This window comes from Camellia sinensis, unplaced genomic scaffold (genome assembly GCF_055761805.1).
Source record: "Camellia sinensis isolate YWXY unplaced genomic scaffold, ASM5576180v1 Unanchor1, whole genome shotgun sequence".
In the NCBI taxonomy this organism is placed as follows: domain Eukaryota; kingdom Viridiplantae; phylum Streptophyta; class Magnoliopsida; order Ericales; family Theaceae; genus Camellia; species Camellia sinensis.
The window spans coordinates 24,073,234-24,088,454 of record NW_028128987.1 but is presented as its reverse complement, the minus strand read 5'-3'; the positions used below and the strand labels follow the sequence as shown (position 1 = coordinate 24,088,454).

The 15,221-nt window shown below is 34.7% G+C and overlaps 2 protein-coding genes across 2 annotated transcripts; both read left to right on the top strand.

Moving 5' to 3' along the window:
• The first annotated feature begins 1,828 nt into the window (after positions 1-1,828).
• On the top strand, positions 1,829-3,781 carry LOC114271760 (G-type lectin S-receptor-like serine/threonine-protein kinase LECRK3). Its single transcript, XM_028213398.2, has 3 exons — positions 1,829-2,040; positions 2,251-2,506; positions 2,663-3,781. Exons 1-3 carry the CDS (start codon positions 1,829-1,831, stop codon positions 3,533-3,535), a joined length of 1,341 nt encoding a protein of 446 aa, XP_028069199.2. The 3' UTR covers positions 3,536-3,781.
• Positions 3,593-6,680, top strand: LOC145814140 (G-type lectin S-receptor-like serine/threonine-protein kinase LECRK2). Its single transcript, XM_082910666.1, has 2 exons — positions 3,593-3,706; positions 6,354-6,680. The coding sequence occupies exons 1-2, from the start codon at positions 3,593-3,595 to the stop codon at positions 6,678-6,680; spliced, it is 441 nt and encodes a 146-aa protein (XP_082766792.1).
• The last annotated feature ends 8,541 nt before the right edge of the window (positions 6,681-15,221 follow it).

Sequence of the window (15,221 nt, the reverse complement as noted above, 5' to 3'; positions counted from 1 at the left end):
CTCGAGTCCGTGTAACATAGGTCTTATTTAATTCTAAAATAAGACTAAAATATCAAATATTACCGTGAACATTCATTTTTATTTCTTTATCTCTTATATATATATATATATATATGTGTATATATCTATATAAACCCTATCACTTATAAATCATTATACATAATATACAATACCATCTTTCATTTTTATTAGTATTGTCATTTTTATAGTTGTAAAATTAACCTGCCTACTGCTCCTCCTCCTCTGCCACCTCCCTGATTTGCCCTGCCCCCAATATGATTTGAGGTGGGGATGCGGCACTACAAACCAGTCCCCGCTGTCATCCCTAGCTGTGATTTATAAACATATGATGAAATGCAATATATACTCTACCTTGGTAATAATAGGATCAAGATTGCCAAGTATACTCTGAGATGTAGCCATCGCTAGCCTTGTGGATATAACTGAGATGTAACAAAGAGTTAAAACAATGTTGGTTGGGAGGACATGAGGAGCAATATTCTCTTTTGATATTAAATCTCTGTTTCAGTGGAAAAAAAAAAGATGAAGAAGAATAAAAATTGGAAACTAATTTCTTATACTTTCTACCCTACTAAAAAATGAAATTAAAAATTGCTAAAAAATTAATAAAACAACATATATATATATATATAGAGGGAGAGAGAGGAGGGGACATATACCCTCCAGCTATATGGCTGTAGGAATGGCAAAGCTGTGGAGAAAGAAGAATGCAGTGGCGCTATAATAACCAAGAAGGTGCATAGGGTAGCCATTGAAGGTGCAATTATGTTTAGAATTCAATTGCATATCTAATATCACTATAAAGGCTAGGGATACTCTTTGAGATTGTGTTTGGATTATAAATTTAATTTATTTTTTTTAAACGCAATGATAATACGAATAGAACATAAATTAATTGTTTTTCTTTATTTTGCTTTACCTTTCTAAATGTCGTTAATTAAATGAAGAAGAATCGAAGAAGAATCACTGAACTGAAGAAGAATCGAGAGAGACTTGAATGAGAGAGAGAGAGCAACTAACCTCTGATCGAAGAAGACGAAGAGTTCCAAATCCACGGAGATAAATCACGGAGCTATGCTCAAAATCAAACTTCGAAATCGCAATCCAAGATGAATCACCGAACTGAAGAAGAATCGAGAGAGATTTGAGTGAGAGAGAGAGAGAGAGAGAGAGAGAGAGCAAGGAGTGAGTGAGAGATTTGAGTGAGCGAGAAGGAAACAGTAGTGCTCAAAATAGGGTTTTCAAAATAAAAGTTTAGAGAGATAGAAGAGGGTGTGAAGAGAGATAGGGTTTAGAGGCGTTTTTTAAACGTCTTCTATTTACAAAATGGTACCATTTTACCTAACAACAAAGGCGACGTTTAAAAAACGCCGTTAATTATAATAAAAAAAAAAAGTGAGGTTTAATAAAATATCGTTCATTAAACACCGTTAAATCCTCATTTTCCTGCAGTGATTCTTTAAAATTACAAGCTAACCAATTTTCATTTTTATTAATTGTCATTCCATTAAAACTCGTCCTTTTTGTATTGGGCGTATCATGTGAGGTGAAAATAAGACCAGCATTATAACAATTATCGGTATTCTAATTAATGGACTTTTAATGGTCCAGGCAACTATATATATGGCTCTGATAGAGTCATTAAAGAATGGTGGCCAAAGACCAATAATGCTATGGATGTAGAAGTCTTTGCTGAAAGGTACAGGTTGACTTCAAAGTCTTTTCCTTTTCCTAAAAAAACACTCTGATCTTTCTTTTTTTATTTATTCATTTCCATCTACCCAAATCGAGCTTGATCTATCAATCAATGGTTTGTGCTCTACCTCATCATCCACTCTTCCACTTCTTGTTGCTCTTCCTCCTGCCATTTTCTATTGTTGCTCGGACTAATGGTACTGTGGCTGTGGACACATCTATCACTGCAAATAACAAGGACACCCCATGGCTGTCACCCTCTGGTGTTTTTTCATTTGGGTTTAAACCACTTGATGAAAAGAATCTCTTCTTGCTTTCCATATGGTATTACAAAATACCAGACCAAACCATTGTCTGATATGGGCACGATGGTGTCCTTGTCTCAATTGGATCCAAACTAGGCCTAACTGTTGTTAGAGGGCTAGTGCTCAGTGACCCTCAAGGCAAAGAATTATGGAACTCTCAGCTTATTCTCAACAATAATGTTGCTCATGGTTTTATGAATGATATTGGCAACTTTGTACTTGTGCACAGCGATTCTGTTAATCTATGGAAGAGTTTCAAAAATCCAACTGATACCATGTTGCCTACACAGATTATGGAGTCCGGTGGGGTAATATTTTCTTGCCTTTCGGAGACCAATTTCTCGCAGGGAAGGTTTCAACTCCGTATGCTCCAGGATGGAAATCTTGTCCTTAATACCAGAGACATCCCTTCCAATTTTTCTTATGATGCTTACTATACCAGCGGCATGTCTGATTCCTCCAATTCGTCCAATTCTGGTTACCGAGTGATCTTCGATGACAAATGAGTCATGTATATATTAAGAAGGAATAACGAAATATTCTATATCAAACCACAAGGTATGTTGTTCCCAGCTACTGAATATTTTCACAAAGCAACTCTAGATTTTGATGGAGTTTTCACCTAATATTATCATCCGAAGACTTTCAATAGTAGTACAAAGTGGACTCCTATTTGGTCACAACCCGATAATATATGTGTTGATATTGGTGGAGGTGAAGGCAGTGGGGCTTGTGGGTTTAACAGCATTTGCAGACTCAATGATAACCAAAGGCCAGATTGTAAATGCCCACCAGGGTATTCCTTACTTGATCTGAACAATACATATGGCAGCTACAAGCCAAATTTCACACAAAGCTGTTTAGAAGATGACATCAATTCTGTGGAAGATATCTACGATTTTGAGACACTAATCAATACTGATTGGCCAACATCTGACTATGAACAATTCGTGCCTGCGACTGAAGCGCAATGCAAAAGGTCTTGCATCAATGACTGTTGTTGTGCTATTGCCATTTTGGGAGAGGGTAGTTGCTGGAAGAAGCTGCCACTTTCAAATGGGAGAGAGGACAATGTTGTTAATTGTCATGCTTTCTTGAAGTTTAGGAAAAGCGATCCTCGAACTCTTCCTTCTCCTCTGGTTCCAGAAACAAAGAAGAACCAGGGGACCTTAATTCTCGTTGGATTGGTTCTATTGGGTAGCTCTATGTTCATCAATTTTGTATTGATTGGTGCTGTTTGCTTGGGCTTTTTCCTCATCCACCACAGGAAGAGCATAAAAAATCATCATGGGGATCACAGTGCTGTGGAGACTAATCTTCGTTGTTTTGCTTACAAAGAGCTTGTAGAAACTACAAATGGTTTCAAGGAAGAACTGGGAAGTAGAGCTTTTGGTATTGTTTACAAGGGGGCAATACAAATGTGTTCCAGAGTTGTTGTTGCAGTGAAGAAACTAGATAGGGAGGTTCAAGAGAAACAGAAGGAATTCAAAACTGAAGTAAATGTAATTGGGTAGACACATCACAAGAATCTGGTCCGACTGTTCGGATTTTGTGAGGAAGGACAACATCGGATGTTAGTGTACAAGTTCATGAGCAATGGGACTTTAGCAAGCTTTCTCTTTGGGGAAAAGAAGCCAAGTTGGAACCAAAGGACCCAAATTGCATTGGGGATTGCTAGAGGACTTGTGTACCTACATGAAGAATGTAGTACCTAGATCATCCATTGTGATATAAAGCCTCAGAACATACTTTTGCATGATTATTACTGTCACACTCCAAACCCGAGTATGATCAGCCATGGCCCACAGGGCCTTAGCCCAAGGCACACGTAAGCCTAAATATGAAACCATACACATTGAATAACTATAAAATAGTCCATTAATAAATAACCAAAACTCAATCCAGTGTCATGCCACAAGTATAAACGGCAAAATCAACTGTAATCAATACCATCCAAACTTATGGGATAAAAACAACCCACATATCAAAATAATCCTAAATGAACCTCAATAAAAATAAATATAAATATGCACGAACTTGACATAACAGTCTAAAACAAAATAAATGAATGTCCTAGAGGTCCAGGCAATTGAGTCCTCGCTACGCCATGAGTCCGCTCTAGGTCCTTCTAACACCTGGAAATGGTAAACAACTAAGACAACTGATAGCTCAGTGAGTAGCAACATGGATAGTAAATACAGTTTTGAAAACAAGGTTCGATTCCAAAATACGATATATATCACAAAAACTAAATTGGCATACAGTTTTGATAAAGATAATCTGTTTCAAAAAGAATGTTCCACAGTTCAACTGTTAAAATATTCATGTCTCTCAAGAACATGTTAAATGACATTTTCCACTTAAAACAGATTACAACATGAACACCAATAATTTTCTAGGTACCAATAAAAAACAAATAATATGTCACACAGTTCTCAAGGCTATAAGCCCCGTTGGATCAAATACTAAACTAAGAGTCATCCTCAGGGTGGCAACCTGGGTCTTTTCTTTAAGACGATCAGATTGAAGGTCACCTAGCTTAACCTAGGTCTTTTCCTTACAACTGTTGAGCACTAGAGTCATCACGGCCGAACCCGGATCTGTTCCCTAGTGGCCAGAGTCACCACACATAGTGGAATAATTTCCCTCGACTAAAACACACAGAGGGTCCTAATAATCAATGCACATCAGTTTTCGCAAAATATGGTAGTTCACCATTATAAACGTATTAGACCAAAACAAATAGTTTACAGTATGCCAAGTTCACACATGTTTCAGAAATAATTTAATTCCATTGATAATATAATAATTTATCAAAACAGTTTAGTCCTGAAACAACAATTAAATTTTTCAACAGTTCAGGGTAGGGAAACATTTATAAAAATGTGTAGCATGAAACTACTCACCTGAAAACGAAATAATATAATCCTCGAATAGAGTATGAAAGTCCAATTAGTGCCCTAAACCAAGTATGAAAACTACACGTCACTACAAATTTAAAAATACTAAAGAATAAGAACTAAGTAACCCCAAACTAAAGCGCACTAACACGGCTCAACCCAACTCACCGTTACTCTTAAATATTACCTACATTCATGTTCTTCAAGGTCTAAAATCACCCAGGACATGGGTTTCGGTCGAAACTTAATTAAATGTGACTTTCAGATAAAATAGAATTTTTGATAGGTTTTCCCGAACTGTTCACTAACTCTGAAAATTAAAAACCCACTTTACACCATTCGAAAAATTCCAAAACCCTCCAGATATCAACTAATATATCCTAAGTTTCAAACCCAATTGGTTTTACTTGATTTGCTTATCAAAATAATTATTTACAATTAATTACGCCCAAACAGGTTGTTTTCTGCAGCACTTTAAATAAATTAATGGTTCTCTTAGTATACAGGAGCAATCAAGGCAAGGCCAAAAATATAAGAAACTAGACTCGTAACCGGTTCTAATGACACTGATTTGATAATTTTTTGATTTATACCCAAAGAGAACAACACTCCCGAATTTACTGTTTAAACCAGTTTTCTGGACATATTTGAACACATCTGTTTATATGGATTTTGACTCCCAAAAATTATGAAAAAAATCAGATATTCAACTCAATATGTAATTGATCTACTGCAAAAATTTCAGCTCAAAATTCATTCATTTGATATGGTTTCGTGATTTCTAAAGTTTGCTTGCAGATTAATATTCTTAGGAGCAACATTATGAAATCAATTAAAATTTCTAGAATACTATCCCAATCAGCCAATCCATTCCTTTTTCTTCCACCAACTCGCAACACCCACAAGCACCATAACTATGTAAACAATATATTATAATAGAACAAGAATAGATTGATTAATACCTTAGAGAGTTGTTGAGACACAAGGGTGCTTTCTCTCCCTCTCTTTTCTATCTCTTGCTCTCTCTTCCTCTCTCATGTTTCTACTGCTGCTGCTGCTATAGTGTTGATTAGGAACCCTAGGGTTGTCATATATATATATATATATATAAACAAAACTCTAAATAATTATCCTTTGTTTTGTATTATTTTTTTTCCTCTCACCATTAATTTAAATAAAATATAACTATTATTATATCAAAATATACTTACTAACTTGTCTCCTATTTTTTTTTTAATAAAAAATCTTACCTCTAAATTAAAGACTTTTACCATAAATTTATTTTAGGTTTTAAAATTAATTAAAAGATCCTCCAATAAAATTTAATTTGCACCTTATGATTCACCATCAAGATATTTGAGATTGTAAAATAATTATTATTTAATTATTTACTAAATCTTTATATTCGGGTTCTCACAATTACAATGCTCAGATTTCTGACTTTGGGTCGGCTAAACTTCTGAAGTTGAATCAGAGTAAGACTAATCCTGCTACCATTAGAGGGACAAGAGGGTATGTTGTTGCAGAGTGGTTCAACAGTGACCCAATCACTGCAAAGGTTGATGTCTATAGCTATGGTGTGTTGCTACTGGAGATCATTTCTTATCGAAAAAGCATCAGCGATTTGGAGGTTGGTGAAGAAGAGAAAGTAATCCTGACTTATTGGGCTTGTGACTGCTTTCATGAAGGAAGATTGGATACTTTGGTTGAAAATGATATGGAAGCGTTAAATGACTGGAAGAGGCAGAGAGATTTCTAATTGTTGCCATTTGGTGTATTCAAGAAGATCCATCTCTGAGGCCTACAATGAGGAAGGTCACCCTGATGCTTGAAGGAGTTGTTGAAGTTGATGTGCCTCCATGTCCATCTCAGGTTTCTTTTACTAGTTAGGCTTGCTTTTGTTGCTCTGCTATAGTGGTCCTGTTATGTATGTTGTTCACTTAAAAATAATGTATGGTCATTCAATTTGTGTGTTGTCTATAGCAAGAGAGCTCTTTAATTGAACAGATATAGTGTATGGTTAGCTAAGTTTTTGAGTACAGGTAAGTTCATCGTGTATTGGCAGGTTCCATCTTGTGTTGTTCCTGTTATATGGCATCGACTCCCATTTATATTATTAGAAAGTACTCACTGAAACTCTCTATATTTCAAAGGAAAGACTAAAAACAGCTTTTGGGATAGTGAGACAGGATGGTTTGATGACATTTTGTTAATACTCACAGAGAATGAAAACTTCAACAATTTGGTTTTGCTAAAGAGATAGTATAACTGTGGTATCACTGCAGGAAATCATGCTCTTAGTGTTTCATAAGTGCCACCTTAGGTCTGAAAAAACGCTACCATAAGAAAAGGGGACATTTCTAAATTGCATCACATTAGGCTTGCGACATTTAAAAAATGTCAATAATGTCTTACAACAACAATTATGAAAAAAAGTTTCTATATCCTAACGTCTATCACCTTCTTTCCGTCTCTGTTAACTAATGATGTCATATCCAACATTTAGTGGCGCTTTCAAGAAATGCCACATTTTTTAAATTTTTTTTCTTTTTGGAACTTCCAAACCCTTATCATACCAATTTTAGCCTTTTGGTTTTAAAAAAAAAAAAAAAAAATCTAGTATTCCACCAAATCAAAAAATCATTTGAAAATTCTCACAAAAAAAAAAAAAAGATCATTTGAAGAAGAAAAAAAATCATAGGGCGACCATTATTCCTACAAAACCAAATATTGTCTTGAAACCACACAATCCATTGTTTTAGGCTCAAAATGGAAGAAGATTGGAGAGGGGAGGGGAAACAAAGGGTGATGAAATAAAGAACCTATTCTTATATATATATATATATATAGTAAGTTGAGGCAACCTTTTTAGACATTTAGATAAGAGCTAATTGACTTGTAAGCAGATTTCTTGTACAAACTTCTTACATACACTCTGTAAAACTCCCATTAGTCATCACCTGCATCAAAACCAATTAAAACCAAAAGATCAGTCAGGTTCACAAACCAAGAAAAATTAAAAACTAACACACACACACACACAAAAAGGGCTAAGAATGTAAACAGAGCCAAACTGATGTAGGATAGCATGTGCATAACATGTGACAGTTAGTGAAGCGAAAATTATAGCTTGTTTTCTAGAAGAGGATAACCACTTTGTAACTAACTTTTAAACATGAATATTGATTGATTGAGATATTTCTCTCTAAATTCCCTCTCCCTAAATTCTCTCTCATTCTTGATTGGGCTCTTCATTATTTGGTATCAAAGCACAAGAGTTAGATCCTAGCCTACTGATTATCACAGACCATTACCTCAAAAATAGCCTGATCTTTAAAATCCCAATCTTAGTCAGATTTATGAATTGATCTCTAGAATCGTCATTACAGATTGAATTGAAGCCCTAATTTGATTGGCAATACTGAAACTGGTTCATTCTTGCTTCGAATGGAATTGTGATTGGAGTTAGCTCTCGGAAACGAATGTCGCAGAACTTGAGTTCATTCGAAACTAAGATCGATACCCAGTCAAGATTTCGATTCATCATCACGATTCGAGTTGTGGGTTTGACCCAAAATTTGGCTTCGCTAATTCACTGTTGATCAAGCGTTGGAACTTTCGATTCAAGTTCGCTGATTGAATCTTTGCTTGGGTTCTTTGCTGGGAGTTCGTCTAAAGAACATTGGTGGGCAAATCAATTTTGATTTGACATCCATACAATCGATTTCGTGATTCGATCCAGTGCCGTAGTGCGACTTCGTGGATTCAAGGCTTCAAGGCTTACTGTGACTTACAACTGGGATTTAACACCCCACTTCTGGGTCGTTAAATAAATATATATAAGTTTTTCTCCAAAAAATAATAACTACAAAGTTGTCTCCAAATTGTATAGTATTCTCTAAAATAAACAATATTACAACTATCTCCAAATTTAATAATTACAGTGGTGGGTCCCTAATCTCTATATTAATAAATCTTTCTAATCTTAATTTTGATTCTGCTACAATCTGCTCCACACCTGAAAAATAAATTAATTCAAGAAGTATACAATACGACAGGAATACAAGGCTCGGATACAAAATAAATTAACAGGAATCTAACAATTTATGACATTAAATCAACGATACGATTATCAAACAATTTACCAAATTGCACAACAAATCAACCAACTATATAATAATTTATCCAGGACCAAATATCTAGTCCTACTCAGTACATGACCAGTGAACAAATTCATTAATTCACCTACCTCACCCAAGCTCCACGCTTGTGACGACCCTGCCACGTATAATATTTTATATTTGGTTAATTAAGGAGATTTGGGATTTTAAGTAGTCATTATCCTAATTTAATTTGGGATTTATGAGAATTGTGGAATTTGATTCGTATATGATTCTATTGAAGATTTATTTTAAGGGTCCAAATGGCTTAAGGAAGTAAAATTAAGAAGTTGAATCGATTTAATTTTAATTACGGACCCATTTGGGAGTTAATTAAATGTTTGATTCAGTTTAGCAAATTTGAGATTCGATTAATTAGGCCTGAATTGGAGCTAATTAAGTTTATTAAATTATGAGGATTGAGAATGGTAATTATTACAAATTAAATTTATTTATGGGATGTCCAATTTGAATATGCAATTTATTGACAAAAATTTGGAGTCTGATTAGAAATTGAAGGCCTAAATGGTTTGGGAAATCGAAATTGATGATGACAATAAGTTTAATTTAATATTTGGAGCCTTCTGGGAGTTTGATTAAAAATATGATTCAGATTGATAGTTTTAAATATAATTAATTGGGTTCTAAAGGAAGTCAAATTAGATAAATTAAATCATGTGGAATTTATGATTAGTAGTAATTAATTTAATTACGTATTAATTAAGATTTGTAAAGACTACGTGTTATTTAATTAATCTAATCTTAATCATAAATCAAATTAAGAAGAATCCAAAATTGTGAGTGCATGGGTGTGCAGAAAAACCTGTGTGGGTGTGCAGAGAAATCAGATATGTGTATATTGTTGTTGTGTTGGCAGCTTGGATCTGTGCACGTGTGTAGTGTGGATGCCTCAAGAGAAGTTGTGTGTGTGTGTAATACATGTGTTGGAAATTAGATTCAAACAAATAGAAAAGAGGAAAGAGAGAACTAAGAGAGAGAGATCAAAGAGTGTGCTGGAGAAGGTGATTGAAGTAGACTATTGAGAGAGAGAAAGCCATGAATTGAAGGGAAAAAAAGAAGCTCAAGAATTCATCAATTGTACACCAAATTGAAGATTAAAGGTAAGGATTTCAAGCTTAAATCTTGTAGAATCCTTATATTACACTTCAATTAAAGATGAGTTTGGGTTCAATTTCATATAATTTGGAAGAAATTAGAAAACAAAGATGAAGAAATTAAGGTAGGTCCATGGTTATGGAAATTAATTATTTTGGATTTGATGATGTAGTCTTGCATGAAATTAAGCCTCATTGTTACATGCATGGGCAAACTCTAGAAGATTAATACTTTAATTAAGCATGCATTATAGAATTTCAAGGTTTTGAATTTTAATTCATGATTAAAAGGTTTATGGATTTGAATTTGAGTCTAATGTGGAGAAAATTAATAATTAGAGCTATTCTGATCAAAATTATTTAGTTTTGACCTTAATTTCATACATGCAAAGTTTCATAACTCCAATTTCATGATTTAAACGAATTTTGATGTAAATGATTTAAAAATTGATCATATTCTTTTCGGTCAATTAAGAGTTTGTGTGTTTTTAAACAAGCCATGCTAGGTCCCAAGTTTTGAGAGTGTATTTTGAAAGTTTAATTCCTATTTTAAAATTTATGAGTTTGAAATTGGGTTCAATATGAAGGAAAATTAATTTGGATAAATCAAGAAATTAATTATGATTTAGAATTTGACAATCAAGAATTGACTTGATTTTAATTTGAATTCATACTTGCAAATATTTTTCAAAGAGCTTGTAGCTTAATTTTATATTTTGTAAGAAATGAAGAAAAGTATTAAAATCGTTAAATTCATGGAGATTTGAGCTAGGAGTTAGAAATGACTTTAAATATATATGTTTTTGGGAGTGTCATTGCATATTTGAATGTATTATACAAGGAGTGGACCTTTGGAAGTGTGTTTTGAGCTTCAAAGAAAATTCTAGAAATTCCAGAATTTAACATGTCTGCTTAAGCAAGGAAAGTGTCGCTCGAGCGGAGAAATCAAGCTTCCAGAAATTTTGAAAATTTTGCACCCGACTAAAGTTGCGCTCGAGCAGAGAGCCCTGTTTAAATTGTTTTTGAAAAGCTAGTTCATATTTCGATTTCCGTTCTCTTTCACTTCTAAGCACTCTTAGGCATGTACTGCGTATTATAAATGAACTATAGAGTTGGAAAGAGCCTAAGAGAATTAAACGAATTAACGAACGGAATGAATTGTATTGTGACCCGATTTCTATGTGTATTACGAATTGTGTAGGGTCAAGTGCAAGGATGCATCGAGCATTGGAATACTGTGAGTAATATCCTAGTAAAGATATTTTCATGTATATTGTCTTCTAAATGCTACTCATGTGTAAGTTTTCTGGCTTGTGACTTTGAATTATGAATGAGCATTCTATTCGTTTGATACGTCTGATAAGAGTATAAATTGGGCCTGAGGCTGTTTGTCGTTTGAAATGTTTGAATATTTTGATGGGCCAAAGGCCGTTTGAATATTTTGATAGGCCAAAGGCCATTTGAATATTTTGATGGGCCCAAGGCCGTTTGAATATTTTATTAGGCCAAAGGCCGTTTGAATATTTTGATGGGCCAAAGGCCGTTTGAATAACTTAATGGGCCAAAGGCCGTTTGAATATGAATGTAATGGGCTAAAGGCCATTTGAATAAAAAGTGACCATGATCATGAATATGAAATGTGCATAGATACAAATACGGAAATAATGGGCCACAGGCCATTGAATAAAAAGTGATCATGATCATGAATATGAAATACACATAGACACGAATACTGAAATAATGGGCCCAAGGCTGTTTGGTACGTTGAAGTGTTTAAATTGGGCTCAAGGCCGGTTGATAAGCCCGACAAGTTATGCAGTGGGCCTGAGGCCGTCTGACATGTTTGATGCAATGGGCCCGAGGCCGTTTGATATGTTTGATAAAAATCTAAATTGGGCTCAAGGCCATTTGACATGTACAAGAAAACACAGAATGGGCCTAAGGCCATTTGTATATGAAATTTACGGGTTCCATGTACTTAATATAAATCTCATTCGTATAACCTCTTTACTATGGTATTATTCATTGGGCTTTTGCTCACTCTTCATATATATGTATGTAGGTGAGCAGTAGGATGCCCAACCCTAACCGTAATGAACCCAAGAAAGAATGTCAAGTTTGTTAACTCAACCATGACACATCTCACGAAGGAGGCCTTAGTTTCAGAACTATCGTTTTGACCCTTTTGTCTTCTTTTGATGGTCATGTTTGACCTTATCTATATGAAAAATCTAGAAATCCCCTAGATGTTGATTTGTGATTATGTATCAATTTTAAGCAAAATATAACAATCCCAATCAAACAATCAAGACAAAGAAACACAGCGATTTAACGTGGAAAAAACCACAATTGGACACCTCCAACTGTGATAAAAAAACCACGGGCAACAACCACAAGACAATCCACTAAGAAGAATTAAAGGAATTACACAGGTATACTCTCAATTACCTAGCGAATCCAAAACGCCTAATTGAACCAACCTTTATGTGCCTCTTCCAACCCCATCTTCACCACGGAATTGTCTTTCTGATGAGCCACTCTGGATTCCACCACAGCTTCAGGCTCGAATTCTTCAGAATACACAACTGAAGAACAACACTCTCTTTTGTAGAACAAAACACAACCTTTGATGTACTCTCTTTAGAACATGAGTTGAATATTCAATAAAAACATCAAAGAAAACTAGCAAAATCTCTCCAGATATAAACCTTAAGATCCAAAAATAAGATCTGGAGAAGTCCAAAAAAAATCACTTAGTTTTGGGAGAAAACCAAGTATTTATAGAGAACCAAAGCAATCCTAATTTCAGAAGAAAACCAACTCTTTAATCAAATCTGGAAATCTGGGATCGCGCGGTTCGCTCGAGCGCCCTTTTCCCCGCTCGAGCGGAGACTTCAAATTCTGTGATTTCATACAGGCTCCACGCTCGAGCGTCGGTTTTGCCGCTCGAGCGGCAAATCACACTATCCAGTACTTTTGCAAGCGACTGCAGAGATGCTGAGAGCTTCCAATCCCCGCTCGAGCGTCCCTTTCCCCGCTCGAGCGGGAAGGCCAAAACTGGAAAAACTGGAAAAATATAACATGCTCGGACATGCAATCTTGAAAGCTCGATCCCCGTCATAATCAGCGAAGTGGCAATCTTGAAAGCTTTATCAACACAAACTTCTCTGAAAGGCTTGATTCGGGTTGGATTCGCATCTAAACACTCAAAGTCTCACTGAAATAAAAATGCGAATAAAATTACAACTCAAAGGAGTTTTGTCAAACGGGATATTCAAGAATTAAAACCTAACACTATATATAAGCTATGGTTTTGTATAAATATGCTATTACATAGATCTAGACATAGAATGTCTTTTATGTGGGTATGTTTGGTGTGAGTTATTAATATAAGAAATGTTTTTGTTCATTCCATTTATGCACAAGCTCATTGGACAATTATATCTTTTGCTTCCACTTTTGGCCCCATATGATTATTTAAAATTTGTTTTCTATCTGAGGCCGTAGGTAATCTAATGATTACAAGACGTTATGATCCTAACCTATAGGGGCGGTTCGGGTCATGAAAATGTTTATCCAGGCATATTGGTGTAAACAGATTAACAAGATTCACTCGATCTATATACGGAGTATTTCTATGTCATTCAGCCAGACAAATCACCATTTTAACACAGAAATATTTATAGAGAATTTTACCAAATGACCAGAATATCAACGATTCGACAATAAATGATTTTACAAAATCTATCAATAATCACAATAATTAAGTGGATTACAAATTGAGGAAAATTAAAAATAGAGAACTCTTTGCAAAGAGATTTAAATAGAGCATATTGTGTACAACCCGAATTTACCTCAAAATAATTAACTCTGTCACCATAAATTTGAAATTGCTCCATGGATCTCCAAAAATAACTTTGATTAAACTTCTAAGACATAAAGTATGTATGATTTAATAAAATCTACAACTCTCAGTTTTTTTTTATTATAAAATACTCACTTTCACTCTAAACACTCCCATATCTAAACTTAATATTTCTACTCTACACAATCTATGAGGTAGAGAGCTGAATGTAGAGAATGAATGAAGAAGAAGAAAGGAATGTGAGGAGCTCCCCTCACTCTGCTCGTTTATAGAGAGGAAATGAAAGAGAGAAATAAGATTAAAAGATTAAAAATAAATGAAAATACAAAATGATGGAAACGTGGGTTTGGTGTGGGAGGCAAGAAAAACTATGGGTTGTTGCCCACGGTTTTGTTTTTGTTTTTGTTTTTCTTTTCCTCCTTGTGATGGGGGAAATTTGGGAAAAATTGATAAATTTATTATTAAATGAGAATAAATAACAACGAGATAGATATAAAAGAGATGAGTTAAATACAAATAAATAATTTTAAATTAGATTCCTATCTAAAAATCTCACCACTAAATTATTATAACAAATCACCAATACCACTCACTAAATATTAATACCTCAAAATACAGGGTGTTACATGGAATGCTTTTGAGTTTGGGACTTTGATTCTTAATTTGTAATTGGACTCTGGTTCTACACAGGTATTTCCAATCTTTGTTTTCAATTCTTAGGCTGTTCAAATTCCTTATACAGATTATTTGAATCAATTCTTGATATTACAGTCTTGTTGTTGACTTTTGAATATTTGAGACTTCATACTGCTGTGAGTTGATAGTTACACTGAGTTATCCTAATCTGTGAATTAGATATGAAATCTGTATAGCTTGACTACTTTGAAAACATACTGGGTTGTTGTTATGGCTAATCGGGGTCAAGGTCGTAGGGGTGGTCGTGGTAGGGGTTATGCCTCGGATTTGGGTAATGATACCGACAATAATAGGGTTCCATATCCGAGAGATAAAATGGCCGAGATGAGATGGCAAATTGCCATGCTAACCAAGACGGTGCAACGTCTCTTTCCTTCTTCTACTGATGGTAGAGATGATTCTTATGATATTGAAGGTGGTACTCATCATTCTTTTGATAATATCTTTTGGGCTCCACGAAGGCG

Bases quoted from the DNA above. Each gene is read 5' to 3' on its own strand.
- LOC114271760 (XM_028213398.2), top strand. From the start codon at position 1,829: ATGGTTTGTGCTCTACCTCATCATCCACTCTTCCACTTCTTGTTGCTC. The intron at 2,041-2,250 runs GTATTACAAAAT...ACTTGTGCACAG, and splicing joins CTCTTCTTGCTTTCCATATG to CGATTCTGTTAATCTATGGA. The intron at 2,507-2,662 runs GTGATCTTCGAT...TATCATCCGAAG, and splicing joins CGTCCAATTCTGGTTACCGA to ACTTTCAATAGTAGTACAAA.
- LOC145814140 (XM_082910666.1), top strand. From the start codon at position 3,593: ATGTTAGTGTACAAGTTCATGAGCAATGGGACTTTAGCAAGCTTTCTC. The intron at 3,707-6,353 runs GTGTACCTACAT...TACAATGCTCAG, and splicing joins TGGGGATTGCTAGAGGACTT to ATTTCTGACTTTGGGTCGGC.